General features: G+C 34.4%; 1 protein-coding gene across 2 annotated transcripts; it reads left to right on the top strand.

Annotated features, from left to right (window-relative positions):
- Positions 1-1,984: 1,984 nt before the first annotated feature.
- On the top strand, positions 1,985-21,580 carry LOC106067340 (solute carrier family 28 member 3-like). Of its 2 annotated transcripts, XM_056037216.1 has the most exons (14): positions 1,985-2,061; positions 2,858-3,043; positions 4,316-4,560; positions 5,850-6,026; positions 6,568-6,709; positions 7,036-7,227; positions 7,678-7,839; positions 9,370-9,495; positions 10,293-10,426; positions 17,093-17,261; positions 17,354-17,479; positions 18,903-19,040; positions 19,258-19,438; positions 20,917-21,580. In XM_056037216.1, exons 2-14 carry the CDS (start codon positions 2,864-2,866, stop codon positions 20,928-20,930), a joined length of 1,986 nt encoding a protein of 661 aa, XP_055893191.1. In that variant the 5' UTR covers positions 1,985-2,061; positions 2,858-2,863; the 3' UTR covers positions 20,931-21,580. The 2 variants fall into 2 exon arrangements, with proteins under 2 accessions (XP_055893191.1, XP_055893192.1); XM_056037217.1 differs by lacking the exon at positions 7,036-7,227.
- The last annotated feature ends 605 nt before the right edge of the window (positions 21,581-22,185 follow it).

Consider the following 22,185-nt stretch of genomic DNA (forward strand, 5'->3'; position numbering starts at 1 on the left):
ATATAACAATGGGGTATATTGTTATTTTGGACAATTTCCATAGACGCTTAATCTCCAAGCCTAGGTTCCCATATTTTCTTTGTTTTTCTATCTCAGTTTTTCTTAAATTATGAGACAGTGGTACGGCGATATCGATAATGGTAGCGGTTTGTTCTTTTTTATCGACGAAAAGCAGATCCGGGCGATTGAAATCTACCGTTTTGTCGGTCAGAATAGGCCTATCCCAGTACAGCAGATGTTCAGTAGACTCTACTGGGTATGGAGATCTTTTAACACTACAAAAAATGTGAAAATTTTTTAAAAAGTTGAAACAAGGCGTTGTTTTGTAAAGTAGTTATAAGATGTAAATTTTTTTTTCAACCCTAACCTATGTAACATATACTTTAATTTTTAGATCTATATCTAGTGATTGAACATAAAAAATAATAGTGATTATTATTTTGCAATTTTTAGGTACATAACTTAGAAAGATCTAGTTAATCATCTATTTCAATGTACATAGTTGGCCTCCTTCAGTCGTAGAACGACTATGGTTCATCTCGCACACTTTTTCATGTGGCTGTGGAGCCCTATTTTGGAGAGACACTCCCGTCCACAAATATTGCAGGTTAAGGGGGCTTTCGCTTCGGTGGTAGACGATGTTGCGGACTAGAGCTATGTCTTCCCAATGGTCAGTATTGATGTTCACTGATTTGAGGTCCCGTTTTATTACATCTATGTAACGGTGGTGCGACCAGCTTTTCTTGAGCCAGTCACGAGTTGTCCGTAGAGAATGACTTTCGGGATGCGATTGTCCTTCATCAGGCGAATATGTCCAAGCCAGCGCAAGCGGCGTTGTTTGAGGACTGAAAAAATGGTGGGAATACTTGTTCGCGCAAGGATCTCAGTATTACACATTGTAATTAAGATGATTAAAATCAACAGACATGAATTATTTCGATCTAGGATTTTTGAGACATTATCTCAATGGAAACTTACAGGAAATGGTTTTGTTTCATATATTAGCGTGAATATATAGCTCTGTGATTAATATCCCATTCTAAAGGAAATCCAAGAAATGATTTGCATTATTTCTAAACTTTGAAAACTAAAGATCACTACTTTTCTAGGACCTACATGCGGAAATACCCGAAGATGTAGTCTGTTCAAGATAAAGATTTTCTAGTTCTCTAGGCAACTGTGAATTTTCAATATGTGGCCCTTGATATTTGGTCGATTAATTTCTAAATTGATTTCGACATCTCTTCCTCCCTTCCATTGTCTTACGTGTGTTTTTTTCTAGGTACCATTATATCATCAACACCTTTCTTCATATCGTTTTGTTTTCTATTTCTCTCTTACTATATTTTATTATTAAACAAGCAAAATAAAAAAAAAATTCTTATAAAAAAAAAAGCTTATCTATAGGGAAGAACTCCTGCCTTAAAACTATAGGCCTACCTACTAATAATGAACAAGTTATTTCTCTTATTCGATTTGAAACAAAATAATTAATTACCAATAATTAAATGACTAATGTAGTATTTTTGTTTATTGATTCAGGTTTTGTTAGGTACAATAAATTTCATTTTTAAAATCGGAGAATGCGTGTGGGATAAATAGCGTTAACAATTATCTAAGGGGACTAAACCCAACAAATTTAGCCATATCTATGAATACTGAAGTATTAGTCTCACTTGCTGCTATTAAACATAATGAATTATCACTAATTAATTGTCAAATTGGTTAATTTTTGAAAAAAATTGATTCATGTCTTGTCTATGCCAATCGATAATTGTGCGAAGTCTCAGCTTGATCCCAGAAATAACGTGTGCACACTTTTTACCAGACAAAGTGATTTGATATAAGCTTTGTAACAAAAAAAAAAACATAAACAGGATATTGAAAATCAAAAAAGTGCCAACAAAGGGAAGAATACTTTAACTAACCGCTAGTATAACAATGCCCATGAGAAGTATATAATGACAGTAGTGACAGATTGTACGTAACCTTGGGTGTAAATGCACTTCTCTCCAATGTATTGTGATTTTCAAGTGGACATTTTGTTAGCACTAACCTTTGGTAGGTTTGCGTTGTTTTTTTTTTGTCTTTTTGAGGTTCATAAGAAAGAACATATAGCATATACATGTTTATTTGATGTTTAGAACCATAGAATAGATTTATCGCATAAAGTTGCTTTAAAATGAATGCACTAGGATTGTATTCAGATTGGGCCTCGTGTCAAGTAACAAGTGTTATTCACTTTATTGGCTGCTCAGCCATTCTTGCACAATTATTCATTGGCTTAGACAAGACATGAATCGATAAAAAATAATTAGCCTGTTCGATAATTAATTACCGGCTATTATTTAGTTTGATATGCAATAGGGAAAACAATCTCTACATTATTGAGAGATATCATTGGGAGTTCTTTCCCATGGATACGTTTTTTTTTTAAAATAAGATTTCAATTTTTTTTTTGGTTACATTTTAGTAAAAATAAACCAAAAAAAAAGTGAATATGTACATAAGTTGCTGCAGCTTGACATTGTATCCCGTGCCGGAGTTAACTAAGTGGACACACTGGGAAGGATTTCATTCATGCTTCAATATCGATGCATTTAATTTTTTTTTTAAAAGCTTAAAGTCTGTAGTATTTGTGAAGAAAGAGATAGAGAACTTGTTCATTCAATCATAGTAGCTACTGCATCCTTTACATTTAATAGCACTTAGGGCGAGAAAGTATGCAGTCTGAACAGTCTTACACTGTGGTCAATCAGGTCCTGACTCGAGCCTAGCATTTTGAAGATTTTGAAGTAGCGTCTGTATAATATAAGATAAGACATACAAGCTACACCTGTTATTTCTTGTTTTCTAGGATGTCATGTCTTCCATGGCCGAACAGAATCCTGTTCATACAGAAAAAAACATCAATAACGGTGACCTTCACATTGAAGAATTAGAGCTGAAAGAGGTCAGAGTTCAAGACGAAACAACCAATGAGATGACATGTCGAGAGACTGAAGTTGCTAATCCACTACTGGAAGAAGTACCAGCTCCAAATGTTCGTCTTTGCTTCAATGTTCTCTCCTTCGATTGAGTTCCTTAGTATTCATTTTACTTTCACCAGTTCAACAAAGAACATATCCACTATATGATTTACTTGTTGCAAGATATATTGTCTGGCGGACGATAGGCTTTACTATTTTACATCTTCAGCCCATAATGCAACAAGTCCTGCATTTTTTATCATGAATTGCGTCCCTTTGAAATGCACATCTTAAGCTTATTTATTAATGCCCTGCACAGAAAAACTTTCAATGTTTCTATATATTTCTTCTATTTTTCATTGTTAATCGATGAAGTCCTCTCGAGAGGCACACTCCATAGGCTTTAAATTATAATTTTACATTGACTTTCAAATTCCTACGTTGTACTGTTATTGGTTGTACAGCTTAATCGTCATATAAAGAAAACAATATTGAAACAAAACTCTATATAAGTGTTCATGTATTTTAGTTAAATTTACAGCCGTAAGTCATTATTACAACAGATAGGAAGACAAACATTAAATCGGACTTGCCCAAACCAAATTGCTGAATTCTGAGTTCTGAGTATACATAAATTAATAAATACAAATGGACCTCATTCACTAATCGTAAACAAACAACATTTAGCCACCTGATTTTATATATCCTCTATACAAATTATGTAATCCAAAAAGGCTGTCACGTGATACGTATTTTTCATTGTTTTATCAATATTATGACGTGGCTAAATGTGTTTATTAACTATTATAACGTGAATGCTTCAATGACATAGCTTTCTATTGCAATCAGAATTCCGGGTGGAATCTCCCTTATGACACGTGACAGGCAGATCGATTCCGAGGAGCTCCTATGGTTTAGCTGCAATTGTGTTATATTTTGTAACAGTTCCCTTAAGTTTGTTGGATAAATACAAAATAATTGTGAAAACTGTTGGGCGCCTCCGCGGTTTCTAGTGCAGATAAACGCTGTGGAGGCAACACTCAACGAAATCTAATAACACAGGAGAAAGGCCGAACAAACAATATACATTAGTCTACGCTGATACTGAACAAGAAGTTAGATAGCAATAAAGGGAACCGTCGAATGTCGGCTAACTCTCTACGTTCATAACAAGCTTCCTACCTGGAAGTTTCGCTCTGTGTAAAACATCGTTTTGTTTTTACTAGTCACGTGATTGTCTGTAAGTCAAAACTTCCACTATTTCCGAAACAAATAACTAATTCCCAATCATGCCATAACAATAACAAGCCATTTGATTATCTTTAATTAATCTGTTTTGTCCACAGATTGTTGTAGAAGTCGAAGATTATCGGCTAAATGATGATAAGAGTGAATGGAGTGACGATGACACAGTAGAAGAGAAGGACGTCTCGTCTTTGAAGTATGGGCTCATGTCAAGGGCGATTCTTGGCTGTCGAGATTTCTGCAGAAGAAAACTGGCCTTTGTCGTGTCCAAAACTCGGGGCTACCTGCTGTCTGTGATACTTTTACTTGGCTACCTGGCTTACTTTATAGCAGCCATGTGCTACAGGTAGCAGTCCCTTAACAGCGCTTTATCTCTGCAATAAGTCTAAAACATACACAGGTTCATACTATTTTGGAATAAACAAAACCTAATCAAGTCTGATCTAAAGAAGATCACATGAAGCTTTGTACAAATTGTAATCTATGTAATCAATCTCGAATGGTAAAACATAGTAAATGTACTTAATCAGTTCCTGAATCAGCCAGGGACCATTTCGAAGAGTTTAAGTCATCGATTGACATGCAAGGCAAGATTGACACTTAAAATGCATAGGACATAATTATCTTTTTTTTTTTTTTGAAGTAAACTCTGTACTATATAAGATAAAATATAAAATAATAGCAGAAAGAATCTCCACATGTTAAAATCAACAGCGTCATTACGGTGTAAATGACGCCCTACGTAAGTATGTGTCACTGTGTGTTGACATTCAGTTCATGTAGGTCTTATTTAAATAACAATTTAATGAATAGTACACATTTCCATCTAATGTTTGGTATGTGCTGTTCTTATTTAAAAAAACATATTTCTAAAAATACGTGAGACCTGTTCAACATTGACAAAACATAGTTCTGTGCCCATAATTATGTCTTAGTTTATATCAGCTTTCTGTTTGATCAATATTTGTAGACTAAGACTTTGTTCTTCTGGCCTCCCAAGTAGCAAGTGGCTTTAGTTCTTCACTTCTAGCTCTTTCTCAGTGAGAGAACAAAATCAACTACACATGGGATGCTCAAAAACAATTATTTCAAAAGTTTAAACATTTACATTGTCACAGTCATTTGTTCCCGTTGTATTTCAAGGGCCCCTAAAGGTCATTATTGGTCATGAACCCTGGTGAAAAAAAACAAAACAAACATTGGTGGCTATGTCATTGGTGCTAACTTGCCTTTACTGGCATATAGGAAATCGCCTGGAACTGGCTTCCGAAAGAGATCAAAGGGAAAGACAGTAATGAAGGGGATACAAGAACAAAAATAGTCAGACAGAGCCACAGAGCTATTTTATTTTATGAGTGCGCAATACTACACCCCAACAATGGTCATTTGAGTGAAAAAGAGACTGGTTCGTATGGTGAGTTAGCCCTGTACGGGGACAGGGAAACTCTGCAACGAGCTGCTGCTTTCTTTGTCCGTGTTATCAGAGAATAGTGTTCTCAACACGGCGCCCCAGTGCGACGAGACGCACACGATTAAAGCTAGGACTGCATAACCTCGTGAGAAATCCTTATTTCTTATTTGATTCCCTTGGCAAAAAAAAATAAATACAATAAATACAGACCTGCTCTTTTTCAGTTTTGAAGACGAAAGTTCACACCGTCTGCTAGGCTGCACCATATTGGGTCTGATCATTGTAGCCAGGAAGCTCATCGCTCAATTGTTCAGAAAGTTGTGCTTTCTAGTCACCGGCTCTGATCACGTGACTCTAGTCTGGAAGAAACGTTTGACAACTTGCACATTTTTTTCACGGTGGTGAGTAGAAGGCGCTCATCGTCCTCAGTTGATTCTCTTTTTTCTAGACTTATAGAATATATTGACCATTCAATATAAGGGTCAGCTGAGAGTCTAGCTCGAGATTAATTTTTTTTTATTGAACTATTAAATTGTCAAACTTTAATAAAAAACTCATTTAATTCTAAGTGGCCTGGAAGTTCCATTGCATAGGGAGATAAAGATATTTACTACAAATATATATATATATATATATATATATATATATATATATATATATTGATTGATTGATTGATTGATTGATAAATTGATAGATTAATATATAGATATATAGATAGATTGATAGATAGATAGATATATAGATAGAAAGATTAATTATTTTCATAAAAAATATAGTACAATGTGTTAAATTAATTGAAAGGTTTTATGATCACGATTGTAAATAATAATAATTCTAAGTGGTATAAAACGTTAACTGTATACTTATAAACAGGATAATTCACATACTTGAACATTGACTTCTGGCTTCAAGATTATTGTAAAAAAAAACTTTTTCCCCCAGGCTTATGTATGGACTTATGTGTGGTATCATGATTTGGGTGATCGTGGACAAGGCGATTGCAGATCCTAACAATCTGAGATCTATACCTGGCATTTTGATTATCATGTTGATATGCTTGTTTTGTTCCAACTCTCCACACAAGGTTTGTTGATGCATTACCTCATCCTGCAATTCGTTTTATACAGTACATAGTAGTCTACAAGCTTGTCACCAACAAACTTCCTCCACTTCCTCCTGGAAAAAAGCTTCTGGGCAAGTTTCTCCAACTGTCCCCTATTCTTACCAATCTGCTTGACATCTGCATCCAATCCTGGTGACTTGTATTTATGGGCAGTTCCATCTTTCCTTGGTAGGTTCCAAGTCAGGACTTGTCCTCTGATGTTGTAATGCAGGCCATTTACTCGCGCTATAAAGAATAGATATTATTTGGGGGCTAATGTTTACAGACTATATCACTCTCCTCATCAGGTCAACTATCACACAATATTCTGGAGCGTTGGGCTTCAGTTTCTCTTGGCTCTCTATGTATTGAAATGGAAATACGGAAAAGCCTCAGTGACCTGGGTCCAAGAAAGAATCAGCGAATTTAATGAGAATTCTGATGCTGGCTCCAGACTTGTATTTGGAGATAATTACAAGGAACATTATCTGATCTTTGGCGTACGTTCTTTAACTTTTGCTTCACTAAAGTTGATCTTAAAGTCATCTGATCAAACAAAATAATTCACGTACACTAAAACCCTAATTTCCAATGATATATACTATTTAATTTTCAATTTTTTAGGCGAAATAGTTTAAATTATTTGTCTTGAAGTTCTATATTTTAGTTTTACAATGACGGAGAAATTGGCATAGTCTTTCAATTTATTTTAAACATTATTAGGCTTCTCTTCGAGTAATTGCGAAGTTCTGTACCAAGCTAAATTTAGTTCTAATATAAAATATTTTTTAGAACTAATCTTGAGCATTTAAAAAAAACAACAACCACATTTTGATTCCGCCCAGAATGACAAAGTAGTAAGAAAAAGGGAATGCACTGATCAATAAGTTCAGTTCCAAAGGGAAACAAACATGTACATGTACCGCTGGTCTTCATATCTTGTGTTACAGGCCTTACCTTTGTTTTTCTTCATCAATGGCATGATGACTGTACTCTACTACTGTGGCGCTATGCAGCTCATCATTAATGTTGTAGGAAATACATTGACTTTTGTTTTGGGTACATCTGCGGTGGAGTCTATGGCCGTAGCAGCAGGGGTCTTCATGGAAGGGGTAAGTCCTGTTCTTCTCCTCTGGTTAATCCTATGAGTAATCTTAATCCTTTTCAACAGTCTGTCTCACAACAGAAGAAGTAGCTGCAAGTGTGTTCTCTATGCTTATTTCCCTTTTTGTATTTGTTCATTTTTCTTGGTAATATATTGAACATTAAAAACAACAAAAATAATGAAATTTTGTAGGTAGAATTGGACAAGCAATAGAAAAAAGAATACTTGTTTAAAACCAAAGGTTATCTAAAGGGGAAATAACCGCTATTACTACCATTAATCTGAAAACTATTTCCCTTTCTGCGCTATATAAAACAAATGTAATTCATTACTAATTGGCTAATTGGATTGATTCGTGTCTTGTTCTCAACGTGTCAAAATGTAACAAGGGTACTAATTACACACACACACACTTACAAACGCACAACAACCAATATATATATATATAAATATGTACGGTACTCTTTTGTGACGATATACTCCTATACAGCGTAAGGGATCTTTTTCAATGTTGGGAAAAATTATTACTTTTCTTGTATTTTAACTTTTATTATTAATTTATTAATAAATAAAAGTTTGGCAATCCATCACAGAGTACCGGAACCTATATATCAACATTTCAAAAAAAGTAGTATCCATCCCCCTCATTTCAAAATCAAACAAAATAATTAATCACCAACATTTGATTAGGTAGGTAATTTACAAAAAAAAAAAAATATCTCTTGTCGGGTTCAATAAGTAATTGCGCTAAGTTTTAACTTGATCCGAGAATGGGAAATGGTAGGAAAAAAAAATCCTAACTTTGTATCAGACAGACAGAGTGTATATAGCCTTTGTAATCAATGGGAATCAATAGTTTACAACTTGCCAAAAAAGTCACGGGACACATTTAAAAGCCCAAAGAATAGCACTTGCTGAAGACAGATAAAGATGTCTGCATAAGGTGTGGCAAAATATGTAGGTTGCAAATAGGTCTGCGGGCTCACGTGAAACTCATCCTTAATCTTCAGAATTGAAGACAATTTCTTATTTTTCATTACAAACTTTTGTTTTGAACAGCTCAGGATAAAACAAAAATCTGCTAAATTACTGGAGATATATAGAATTCACTGAAAGCAGGTGGTTGGTGACTGTGAGGTATAGAGCTTCTTCTGAACCTAGTGTTTTCGAGTTTGAATCCCGGAGAAGACTGGGATTTTGAATTTCGGAATGAAAGGGAGCCCATGAATCCGCCCAATTGTAATGTATACTTGCCAGTAGCAAGGGAAAGGCGGTTGGTCGTCGTGAATGGTCCAATTGCAGCCTTTGTTAACTTTTGTTCACAGAGACAGATATTCTTTGCACATCTGCCCCATAGTTAGCCAGGTCTGAAAGGGGAGTTAATTTTTTTTTTTAAAGAGCGCGACAATTATTAATTCCCTTAGTTAAATAACAAGCGTTATAGACCAATTTCTGAACTAGTGATTGAAACATGAGATATATTTTCAGGTGTTGTAGAATGCACAGCATAATTGAATATATCTTATATTTATATCAGGTGGCAACTATCACAGCCTTCAAGCCTTATCTCAATGATTTGTCCAAGTCTGAGTTGTTTTTGATCATGACTTCTTGTTTCTCTTCTATTGGAAGCACATTTCTGGCTATTTTAAGCCAAATAGGAGTAAGTATGTTATTATTAAATCGTACATTTGATCTCTCAGTATTAAAAGTAACACATACTTTGTATGCTTAAAGAAGGATATTAATTTAAACAAGGGAATACAGATATCTTTCATCACACCAGCTAGTTCTCTGATTGCAGGCACTCTGTCGTAACAAAGTTACAAAATAATTTGTAAATGTGTAAATCTCTGGAAAACTGCAATAATGAATCTCATAACTGTCAGACAAAATTCACTGCCAATAGTCGCTGCATAAGTCACTGTGAAGGGAGCACGAAGAAAGGGTCGTCAAATAAAAAGCTGGCTGGACAATGTACACAAAAATGGACCGGTTTCTCTTGACATCCCGCCGAGAACAGCTGCTGACCGGGAAAAGTGAAGAGATTTGGTTAGTCGAACTGTCACAGCACCTCTACTACGAAAGTCAAAGGGTAGATAAGATGAGAGAGAGCTGTAGTGAATTTGAACTATTTGCACGTTCATCGTAATTTAAAAAGGAAATATTTACAATGTTACATTTGAAACTACAAACTTTAAATCTAAGCAAGCAATCTTACTCCTGCGATTTTTTAAAAATTTGTTTTGCAAGATCTTGGGAACAATTTTTTATTTAGCTGTCTAAAGTTATTTTTTTATTTGTCTGTCTAAAAGATGGCTAAGCTATAGATTCCGGGCTGAATTGTTTTTTGTTTTTTTTTACTAAACCTTGCGACAATCTGAACGTTGATTAAAATTCAAATGATATAAGCCAATGTTTTTTTCTATTAAATCTCCTTTAACTGTATCCTTCACAAAGGTTTCTGTTGATCTGCTTATTGGCGCCATGCTTCTGTCTGCTCCGGCCACCTTTACCGTCTGCAAACTTTTAATGCCAGAAACAAAACTTAAGAAACGAAACAAAATGTCAGACATTGGGAACTTAGAGAAAAAGTAAGTCGAGCGATCAGAATAAAATGTTGAGTAGAAACTGAAAGTTGTCTCATTCCTTTTAGATGTTGAGTAGAAACTGAAAGTTGTCTCACTCCTTTTAGATGTTGAGTAGAAACTGAAAGTTGTCTCATTCCTTTTAGATGTTGAGTAGAAACTGAAAGTTGTCTCATTCCTTTTAGATGTTGAGTAGAAACTGAAAGTTGTCTCATTCCTTTTAGATGTTTCCTATTCAATCTGAAAGTTGTCTCATTCCTTTTAAATGTTTAGTAGAAACTGAAAGTTGTCTCATTCCTTTTAGATGTTGAGTAGAAACTGAAAGTTGTCTCATTCCTTTTAGATGTTTCCTATTCAATCTGAAAGTTGTCTCATTCCTTTTAAATGTTTAGTAGAAACTGAAAGTTGTCTCATTCCTTTTAGATGTTTAGTAGAAACTGAAAGTTGTCTCATTCCTTTTAGATGTTTCCTATTCAATCTGAAAGTTGTCTCATTCCTTTTAAATGTTTAGTAGAAACTGAAAGTTGTCTCATTCCTTTTAGATGTTTAGTAGAAACTGAAAGTTGTCTCATTCCTTTTAGATGTTTAGTAGAAACTGAAAGTTGTCTCATTCCTTTTAGATGTTTAGTAGAAACTGAAAGTTGTCTCATTCCTTTTAGATGTTTAGTAGAAACTGAAAGTTGTCTCATTCCTTTTAGATGTTTAGTAGAAACTGAAAGTTGTCTCATTCCTTTTAGATGTTTAGTAGAAACTGAAAGTTGTCTCATTCCTTTTAGATGTTGAGTAGAAACTGAAAGTTGTCTCATTCCTTTTAGATGTTGAGTAGAAACTGAAAGTTGTCTCATTCCTTTTAGATGTTGAGTAGAAACTGAAAGTTGTCTCATTCCTTTTAGATGTTTAGTAGAAACTGAAAGTTGTCTCATTCCTTTTAAATGTTTAGTAGAAACTGAAAGTTGTCTCATTCCTTTTAGATGTTGAGTAGAAACTGAAAGTTGTCTCATTCCTTTTAGATGTTTAGTAGAAACTGAAAGTTGTCTCATTCCTTTTAGATGTTGAGTAGAAACTGAAAGTTGTCTCATTCCTTTTAAATGTTGAGTAGAAACTGAAAGTTGTCTCACTCCTTTTAGATGTTGAGTAGAAACTGAAAGTTGTCTCATTCCTTTTAGATGTTTAGTAGAAACTGAAAGTTGTCTCATTCCTTTTAGATGTTTAGTAGAAACTGAAAGTTGTCTCATTCCTTTTAGATGTTTAGTAGAAACTGAAAGTTGTCTCATTCCTTTTAGATGTTTAGTAGAAACTGAAAGTTGTCTCATTCCTTTTAGATGTTTAGTAGAAACTGAAAGTTGTCTCATTCCTTTTAGATGTTGAGTAGAAACTGAAAGTTGTCTCATTCCTTTTAGATGTTGAGTAGAAACTGAAAGTTGTCTCATTCCTTTTAGATGTTGAGTAGAAACTGAAAGTTGTCTCATTCCTTTTAGATGTTTAGTAGAAACTGAAAGTTGTCTCATTCCTTTTAAATGTTTAGTAGAAACTGAAAGTTGTCTCATTCCTTTTAGATGTTGAGTAGAAACTGAAAGTTGTCTCATTCCTTTTAGATGTTTAGTAGAAACTGAAAGTTGTCTCATTCCTTTTAGATGTTGAGTAGAAACTGAAAGTTGTCTCATTCCTTTTAAATGTTGAGTAGAAACTGAAAGTTGTCTCACTCCTTTTAGATGTTGAGTAGAAACTGAAAGTTGTCTCATTCCTTTTAGATGTTTAGTAGAAACTGAAAGTTGTCTCACTCCTTTTAGATGTTGAGTAGAAACTGAAAGTTGTCTCATTCCTTTTAGATGTTTAGTAGAAACTGAAAGTTGTCTCATTCCTTTTAGATGTTGAGTAGAAACTGAAAGTTGTCTCATTCCTTTTAGATGTTGAGTAGAAACTGAAAGTTGTCTCATTCCTTTTAGATGTTGAGTAGAAACTGAAAGTTGTCTCATTCCTTTTAGATGTTTAGTAGAAACTGAAAGTTGTCTCATTCCTTTTAAATGTTGAGTAGAAACTGAAAGTTGTCTCATTCCTTTTAGATGTTGAGTAGAAACTGAAAGTTGTCTCACTCCTTTTAGATGTTGAGTAGAAACTGAAAGTTGTCTCATTCCTTTTAGATGTTGAGTAGAAACTGAAAGTTGTCTCATTCCTTTTAGATGTTGAGTAGAAACTGAAAGTTGTCTCATTCCTTTTAGATGTTTCCTATTCAATCTGAAAGTTGTCTCATTCCTTTTAAATGTTTAGTAGAAACTGAAAGTTGTCTCATTCCTTTTAGATGTTGAGTAGAAACTGAAAGTTGTCTCATTCCTTTTAGATGTTTCCTATTCAATCTGAAAGTTGTCTCATTCCTTTTAAATGTTTAGTAGAAACTGAAAGTTGTCTCATTCCTTTTAGATGTTTAGTAGAAACTGAAAGTTGTCTCATTCCTTTTAGATGTTTCCTATTCAATCTGAAAGTTGTCTCATTCCTTTTAAATGTTTAGTAGAAACTGAAAGTTGTCTCATTCCTTTTAGATGTTTAGTAGAAACTGAAAGTTGTCTCATTCCTTTTAGATGTTTAGTAGAAACTGAAAGTTGTCTCATTCCTTTTAGATGTTTAGTAGAAACTGAAAGTTGTCTCATTCCTTTTAGATGTTTAGAAGAAACTGAAAGTTGTCTCATTCCTTTTAGATGTTTAGTAGAAACTGAAAGTTGTCTCATTCCTTTTAGATGTTTAGTAGAAACTGAAAGTTGTCTCATTCCTTTTAGATGTTGAGTAGAAACTGAAAGTTGTCTCATTCCTTTTAGATGTTGAGTAGAAACTGAAAGTTGTCTCATTCCTTTTAGATGTTGAGTAGAAACTGAAAGTTGTCTCATTCCTTTTAGATGTTTAGTAGAAACTGAAAGTTGTCTCATTCCTTTTAAATGTTTAGTAGAAACTGAAAGTTGTCTCATTCCTTTTAGATGTTGAGTAGAAACTGAAAGTTGTCTCATTCCTTTTAGATGTTTAGTAGAAACTGAAAGTTGTCTCATTCCTTTTAGATGTTGAGTAGAAACTGAAAGTTGTCTCATTCCTTTTAAATGTTGAGTAGAAACTGAAAGTTGTCTCACTCCTTTTAGATGTTGAGTAGAAACTGAAAGTTGTCTCATTCCTTTTAGATGTTTAGTAGAAACTGAAAGTTGTCTCATTCCTTTTAGATGTTTAGTAGAAACTGAAAGTTGTCTCATTCCTTTTAGATGTTTAGTAGAAACTGAAAGTTGTCTCATTCCTTTTAGATGTTTAGTAGAAACTGAAAGTTGTCTCATTCCTTTTAGATGTTTAGTAGAAACTGAAAGTTGTCTCATTCCTTTTAGATGTTGAGTAGAAACTGAAAGTTGTCTCATTCCTTTTAGATGTTGAGTAGAAACTGAAAGTTGTCTCATTCCTTTTAGATGTTGAGTAGAAACTGAAAGTTGTCTCATTCCTTTTAGATGTTTAGTAGAAACTGAAAGTTGTCTCATTCCTTTTAAATGTTTAGTAGAAACTGAAAGTTGTCTCATTCCTTTTAGATGTTGAGTAGAAACTGAAAGTTGTCTCATTCCTTTTAGATGTTTAGTAGAAACTGAAAGTTGTCTCATTCCTTTTAGATGTTGAGTAGAAACTGAAAGTTGTCTCATTCCTTTTAAATGTTGAGTAGAAACTGAAAGTTGTCTCACTCCTTTTAGATGTTGAGTAGAAACTGAAAGTTGTCTCATTCCTTTTAGATGTTTAGTAGAAACTGAAAGTTGTCTCACTCCTTTTAGATGTTGAGTAGAAACTGAAAGTTGTCTCATTCCTTTTAGATGTTTAGTAGAAACTGAAAGTTGTCTCATTCCTTTTAAATGTTTAGTAGAAACTGAAAGTTGTCTCATTCCTTTTAGATGTTGAGTAGAAACTGAAAGTTGTCTCATTCCTTTTAGATGTTGAGTAGAAACTGAAAGTTGTCTCATTCCTTTTAGATGTTTAGTAGAAACTGAAAGTTGTCTCATTCCTTTTAAATGTTTAGTAGAAACTGAAAGTTGTCTCATTCCTTTTAGATGTTGAGTAGAAACTGAAAGTTGTCTCATTCCTTTTTAATGGTTAGTAGAAACTGAAAGTTGTCTCATTCCTTTTAGATGTTGAGTAGAAACTGAAAGTTGTCTCATTCCTTTTAAATGTTGAGTAGAAACTGAAAGTTGTCTCATTCCTTTTAAATGTTTAGTAGAAACTGAAAGTTGTCTCATTCCTTTTAAATGTTTAGTAGAAACTGAAAGTTGTCTCATTCCTTTTAGATGTTGAGTAGAAACTGAAAGTTGTCTCATTCCTTTTAAATGTTGAGTAGAAACTGAAAGTTGTCTCACTCCTTTTAGATGTTGAGTAGAAACTGAAAGTTGTCTCATTCCTTTTAGATGTTGAGTAGAAACTGAAAGTTGTCTCACTCCTTTTAGATGTTGAGTAGAAACTGAAAGTTGTCTCACTCCTTTTAGATGTTGAGTAGAAACTGAAAGTTGTCTCACTCCTTTTAGATGTTGAGTAGAAACTGAAAGTTGTCTCACTCCTTTTAGATGTTGAGTAGAAACTGAAAGTTGTCTCACTTCTTTTAGATGTTGAGTAGAAACTGAAAGTTGTCTCATTCCTTTTAGATGTTGAGTAGAAACTGAAAGTTGTCTCATTCCTTTTAGATGTTGAGTAGAAACTGAAAGTTGTCTCATTCCTTTTAGATGTTGAGTAGAAACTGAAAGTTGTCTCACTCCTTTTAGATGTTGAGTAGAAACTGAAAGTTGTCTCACTCCTTTTAGATGTTGAGTAGAAACTGAAAGTTGTCTCACTCCTTTTAGATGTTGAGTAGAAACTGAAAGTTGTCTCATTCCTTTTAGATGTTTAGTAGAAACTGAAAGTTGTCTCATTCCTTTTAGATGTTGAGTAGAAACTGAAAGTTGTCTCACTCCTTTTAGATGTTGAGTAGAAACTGAAAGTTGTCTCATTCCTTTTAGATGTTTCCTATTCAATCTGAAAGTTGTCTCATTCCTTTTAGATGTTTCCTATTCAATCTGAAAGTTGTCTCATTCATTTTAGATGTTTCCTATTCAATCTGAAAGTTGTCTCATTCATTTTAGATGTTTCCTATTCAATCTGAAAGTTGTCTCATTCATTTTAGATGTTTCCTATTCAATCTGAAAGTTGTCTCATTCCTTTTAGATGTTTCCTATTCAATCTGAAAGTTGTCTCATTCATTTTAAATGTTTCCTATTCAATCTGAAAGTTGTCTCATTCCTTTTAGATGTTTCCTATTCAATCTGAAAGTTGTCTCATTCATTTTAGATGTTTCCTATTCAATCTGAAAGTTGTCTCATTCATTTTAGATGTTTCCTATTCAATCTGAAAGTTGTCTCATTCCTTTTAGATGTTTCCTATTCAATCTGAAAGTTGTCTCATTCCTTTTAGATGTTTCCTATTCAATCTGAAAGTTGTCTCATTCCTTTTAGATGTTTCCTATTCAATCTGAAAGTTGTCTCATTCCTTTTAGATGTTTCCTATTCAATCTGAAAGTTGTCTCATTCCTTTTAGATGTTTCCTATTCAATCTGAAAGTTGTCTCATTCCTTTTAGATGTTTCCTATTCAATCTGAAAGTTGTCTCATTCCTTTTAGATGTTTCCTATTCAATCTGAAAGTTGTTTCATTCCTTTTAGATGTTTCCTATTCAATCTGAAAGTTGTCTCATTCATTTTAAATGTTTCCTATTCAATCTGAAAGTTGTCTAATTCCTTTTAGATGTTTCCTATTCAATCTGAAAGTTGTCTAATTCCTTTTAGATGTTTCCTATTCAATCTGAAAGTTGTCTAATTCATTTTAGATGTTTCCTATTCAATCTGAAAGTTGTCTAATTCATTTTAAATGTTTCCTATTCAATCTGAAAGTTGTCTAATTCCTTTTAAATGTTACCTATTCAATCTGAAAGTTGTCTAATTCATTTTAAATGTTTCCTATTCAATCTGAAAGTTGTCTAATTCATTTTAAATGTTTCCTATTCAATCTGAAAGTTGTCTAATTCATTTTAAATGTTTCCTATTCAATCTGAAAGTTGTCTAATTCCTTTTAAATGTTTCCTATTCAATCTGAAACAGAGCTGCTCTTACGTGGAGGCCTATCTATAAAGGGCTTGCTTTTTTTTATGCTTACTTAGACTTAGACTTATATTCCTCCCGCGACGTTCGGATTCGAATTCTGGGACTGTGAATATTTTTTTTTAATTTTGGGAGTTCAGGGCGCCTTTAAGCCCATCCAGCTCTAATAGGTACCTAACATTAGTTGGAGAAAAGTAAAGACAGCGGATCGTTGTGATGACCACATGACACCCTCGTTAATCTTGAGCCACAAAAACAGATGACCTTTACATCATCTGACCTATAGATCGCAAGGTTTGAGAGGGTAACTTTACTTACTTACTTTAGGTGTCCAATTGGATTAGTAGGGTAACATTCTTTCATCGTTTATTGCATTGTACCAATTCTTAATACAATTTCCTAAACTATCAATATGTGAAGTCGATATGTTCATCTAATACATTTCAGTTATACCTCCACCAAACAAAAGGATTATATATTTAACTTAATTGTAAGGCATTTCGTGTAATGAATTACTGAAAGACTAAATGACTTATTTGTTTCTAGCAAGTACCCCAATATTTTGGACGCCTTTCAGTCGGGTGCTGCAGCCATGGCATCAGCCTTCATCAATGTCGTTATCAGCGCCTTCGCCCTGGTCTGTTTAATCTCTTGGGTGAACAAGACGCTGGAGTGGTTTGGGGATAGAGTCGGTGTCCGAAACGTTTCCATAGAGGTCAGTCGCTGGTCGAATTAGTATTTGTGTGTTGTGCTATTAGTTGGTATGTTAGTGTAATCAGGTGACACGAAATTCTCATTTATTTCCAGCTCATCGCTTCCTATTTGTTGTATCCTGTTGCTTTGGGCATGGGCGTAGAGCTTGAGGACTGTCGGAAAGTGGCTGCCATTTTGGGCTTTCGTCTCGGTAGCTCTAATATTATTGGTTTTCTTAAGGTAATGTAGAGTTACCTATCTAGTCGAGGTAATCTTTTAACAGTAAAAAGAGAATGTTATTGTTTCATATTGAAATGTCTAGAATATGATTTTATTTGTAATTTTCAACCACTGAAATATAATCATTCCTGAATTTAATGAATACATTCTTACTTTCATTGTAATAATGATGCAAAAATAAATAAGCATTAGAGAGAGTTGTTGAAAGAATAATGGCACATTCGCTTGAAGAAGAATGGTTAACTTGCGCTTTGAGGACGACATCGATGGTATGGCAAGGACAGAAGAAACAGACTTGGTAGTGCGCTAAGATACGACTTCCGCAGCATATGGTATGCAAATCAATACCGAAGAAAAGAAAGAACATTATGACCAGCAGCATACAAAGCTTTAAAATGGAGGCTAATATCTGGCAAGTGTGAAAAGTTTTAAATACCTCGGAGCTATCGTTTCAGACGAAGGAACAAAACCTGAACTACTGGCCTAAGATAAACTCCAATTGGTAGCCAGGCTGGAAGGGCTAGTCCTCCCGTAGAGCCTTGGTGAGAAACTCTGCTGTTAGGCATAGTGCCTTAAAGCTCTCATACAGGTCAAGTGACTCTGCAGACACACTTCCCCTCAGCTCTCGGAGCTGCGGAAACTCTTGCAAGATATGCGCCACTGTTTCCACCAACTCTCCACAGTGTCGGCATCGGGCATCAAAATTTGGCCGGAACCGGAACTACTGGCTAGAACTGCACAGTCTACAGTAGCGCTTGCAAAACTCAAGACATTCTGGATTGACAAATCCATAACCCTCAGCAATAAAATCAGACGGATACACTCTTTCATCAGGGTGACTTTCTTGTATGCTTGCCAATATTGGACACTAACTACAGAATTAGAAAGCTATGGAATCGAGATACTATGGAAGCATACTATGTATCACCTACAAAGACCGCATCACAGATGACGAAATTCGAAACGGACCCACGAATAACTGCTGACCACTGTCCAAAAACATAAATAAACGGAACGAAAACTCAAAGACTCGTAAAGACCTTCCTTCAGTAAACAGTACGAGGAAAAAGAAAAAAAGGCAGAAAAGGAAAGCGATGGCAAGATAACATCAAAGATCTAACGGGTCTGTCAAAGAAACACATTCTAGTCAATGCAAAAGACAGAGGAATGGAGAGAAACGGTACACAGATCATGTACGGTGCCCTAACGGTCCAACAGACTAGGGGTAGGTGAAAATGAAGGTGAAATCAGCATTATATTTGAAAAAATTATTGTGAAATAAGCCTTATTTTTAAATAGATCTAAAAATTGTTTATAATTTGGCAATGCTTTTTGGGTATGTATTAGTTACTCTCTTACAATGACATATAAAATTCGAAACATAAGTTTAATAAGAATTCCTTATCTGTTTATCTTGTGATAGTTGGCAGAATTGAAAAGGAACAGACTTCTTTATGAAAATTACCTAACGCAGTTCGGATCTAATGCCACGTTGACCTTTCAAAACGATGACGTCATTCTTGATATGTTAGGCCAAACTCTCAAACAGGGATTTATTTCGGTTGGTCTTTGTTTCACAACTGTAATATAAATAAATAGTATTTACTTATTCTTAATTGTATGAATATAAACTTGTTAAATATTGACAGTGCTAGAAGTGGGCCTCCTAATATTGCAGTTGAAAAAAAAAGCAGCTCTTCGTGCAATAGAAGAGATTTTTGTTTAGCTTCCAAATTTGATAGAATTCGAAATAAATTTATGAACACATTAACATGCAGGTGAGGTCTGAGGCCATCCTGACCTACTCACTTTGTGGTTTATCCAGCATACTGTCTGCAGCTATTAATATGGGAGTCATGTGTGCGTTCCTGCCCAAGAAAAGAAAATGGATCTCACGCATTTGTTTTGCAGCTCTTATCGCTGGAAACCTGGCCAATACTATGACTGGATGTTTTGCCTGTAAGTTGCTATAACTACGTCTAATTATTTTGCCTCTAAGTCAGCGGTTCTAAATCCTTAAAGTGCCGCGACACCCTAATCCGATTTCCCACTAGGCAGCGACCCCCAACCGTTGTTTTTCGTTCATAGGTCTTGGTAACTGGAAATTTGCTATTGTTCCAAAATCATTATCAGAATATCTATATCTTATTTATGATATATGTATTTTCATTGGAAGAAGTTGAACACAGCAAAAGTTTATGTAATTGTAATGAGTGTAAAATAAATGTTTTTTATAATTAAATTGCTAATAAAAATTTTATCTTTATAACTTGCATTTATTAAATTTTCTATTGCGTATTCACCATATTCATGAGCACACTTGTGTGACAATGTGAAAAGTATGGCGAAGCATGGAGGATGATATTAAATAATGTCAACTACATTCCTACAAATGTGTCAATACGCCAACGTCAGACGAAAACAAATTTCCTATGATACATACACTAAAACCCTAATTTCCTATGATACATACACTAAAACTCGATTTTCCTATGATACGTACACTAAAACCCTAATTTCCTATGATACATACACTAAAACCCAAATTTCCGATGTTCTTAGGCGACCCCTGAGAAATGGTCATTCAACTCCCAAAGAGTCGCAACCCACAGGCTGAGCGACCCTGCTCTAAGTTGTCTCGGCTTGAGTAAAGGCTACATTACAAAGCTTTGATGAACTCCCCTCTGTCTGTGTGGGGAGGAAATATTTGGTACGTTAGTTATCACATTTCCCAAATCTCGGATCAAGTTGAAACAATTAGGCAATGTCATAGACAACACATGAATCAACAGAAAAAAACAACAACAATTATTTAATAATGCCGTAAAAAATAAATTTATTTTGTAGAAAAGGGAAATAACTCTTAAAATATTGATATACATTGCAGAGTGGTTCTTTCACTTTTATAAGCTTTGTTTTCATGAAAATATTTGTTTGCTTTTTTTTTAAAGTCTAGATTTTGTTGGGGAGGGGGCGGTGGCTGAGTAGTTAAGGACTTGGCTTCCAAACCTGGGGACCTGAGTTCGAATCTCAGTGAAGACAGATTTTGTATTGAGGGATATTTAGGGCGTCCTTCAGTCCACCCAACTCTAATGGGTATCTGACTTAAGTTGGGGAAAGTAAAAGCGATTGGTCGTTGTGGTGACCACGTGACACACTGCCCGTTAACCGCTGGCCAAAGAAACAGATGACCTGTAGATCGGATGGTCTGAAAGGGTAACGTTACTTTACTTTAATTTTAGATGTTGTTTGTTTTGTTTGTGTAAAAGAGTGTCAGACAGACAGATAGACAGACAGAAAGATAGAGTGTGTTAATACAAGCTTCGTAAAAAGCAAATTTTTATGATAAATATTTATTTCTTTGGAAATAAAGAAGATTAATTTTTCTTTACTTTAGATTTTCTATATAACCTAGAAATATTGAATTGCTTTTTCAGGTTTATTTTTCTAATGCTGGTCTCTGCCTGTGATATGATACAGTATCTCGTCAAAGTGATCTACTAGATTTATGCCTGTAAAAAAAAGTGAACATACCATCGTTAAACTTATGTCATTTTTTAAATAGAAATGTCACTCCCATCCAGTGAGGTAGTTCACAGTAAATACTACTTAGAGATTGTAATTAAAATTTAAAGTAATCCTAACACAGATATATAAAAATGTTTTGATGTAAGGTCTTTATAAAATATTTGATGTAAGGTCTATATAAAATATTTGATGTAAGGTCTTTATAAAATATTTGATGTAAGGTCTATATAAAATATTTGATGTAAGGTCTATATAAAATATTTGATGCAATGTCTATATAAAATATTTGATTTAAGGTCTATATAAAAGTTCATGACTTTTTGTTTAAGAATCCGGTAAAAGGGAAAAGCTGTTATTTGCTTTGTGTGGTCTGTCTGTCCGCTAACCTCCGTTTGACATCAATAAGTGTCAAAATAAGTTAAAAATTATGGATGATCCCAATTATAAATCATAAATTGTGTCTTCTGAAAGCGCAACTTTTTTTTGTTTATTCTCAATGCACGTTATCTGCTTGATCAAATCATTTTGTGCAACAAGCTTCAATAAAAGATCAAGAGAAAATAAAATGAAGAAATGTGGTGACGAAATAATGGAACCTAAAGAGAAACAACGTAAGACAATGAAAAGGAGAAGACGAGAACCTATTTTGACATAAATAGACGAAATAAACAATGGTATAGACGCCATATTGAAAGATCTATGTTGCCAACTAGAAAGTAATCACTTTGTGCTACGCTTAGATTCTCTTTGGTGGTAAAAACGAAGCAGATTTTTTTTTTCAAACTTTGATAATCAACACTTTCGTATTTGTTTACACCGATTAATTAATTATTTTTTTTACTTATGGATAATTTTCCACTATCAGACACACTGCGCAAAATCACGCAAGTGCACACATTTATTTTCGCGTACTGCAAATTTCTATAACACGTTTTGGATGCTCCTTCAGACCTTAGCCCAAACCTCAAACAAGAAACAAGACGAAGGGGAATGGCAGCAGGCAAGGTTTGAACCCCAGTCCACTAAACGACAGTCCAGAGCAAATACCACAGGACCAGGCATCCGTCTATTTAAATTAACTAACTTCGCAATTGGGCGAAAGAAGAGAAATAAATACAACTAGTCGAAAGGCGGCGTAGCATACGCCGCTATTTTGCAGGGCCAACCTTAGGCCACAA

Source organism: Biomphalaria glabrata, chromosome 8 (genome assembly GCF_947242115.1).
Source record: "Biomphalaria glabrata chromosome 8, xgBioGlab47.1, whole genome shotgun sequence".
Taxonomy (NCBI): Eukaryota; Metazoa; Mollusca; class Gastropoda; family Planorbidae; genus Biomphalaria; species Biomphalaria glabrata.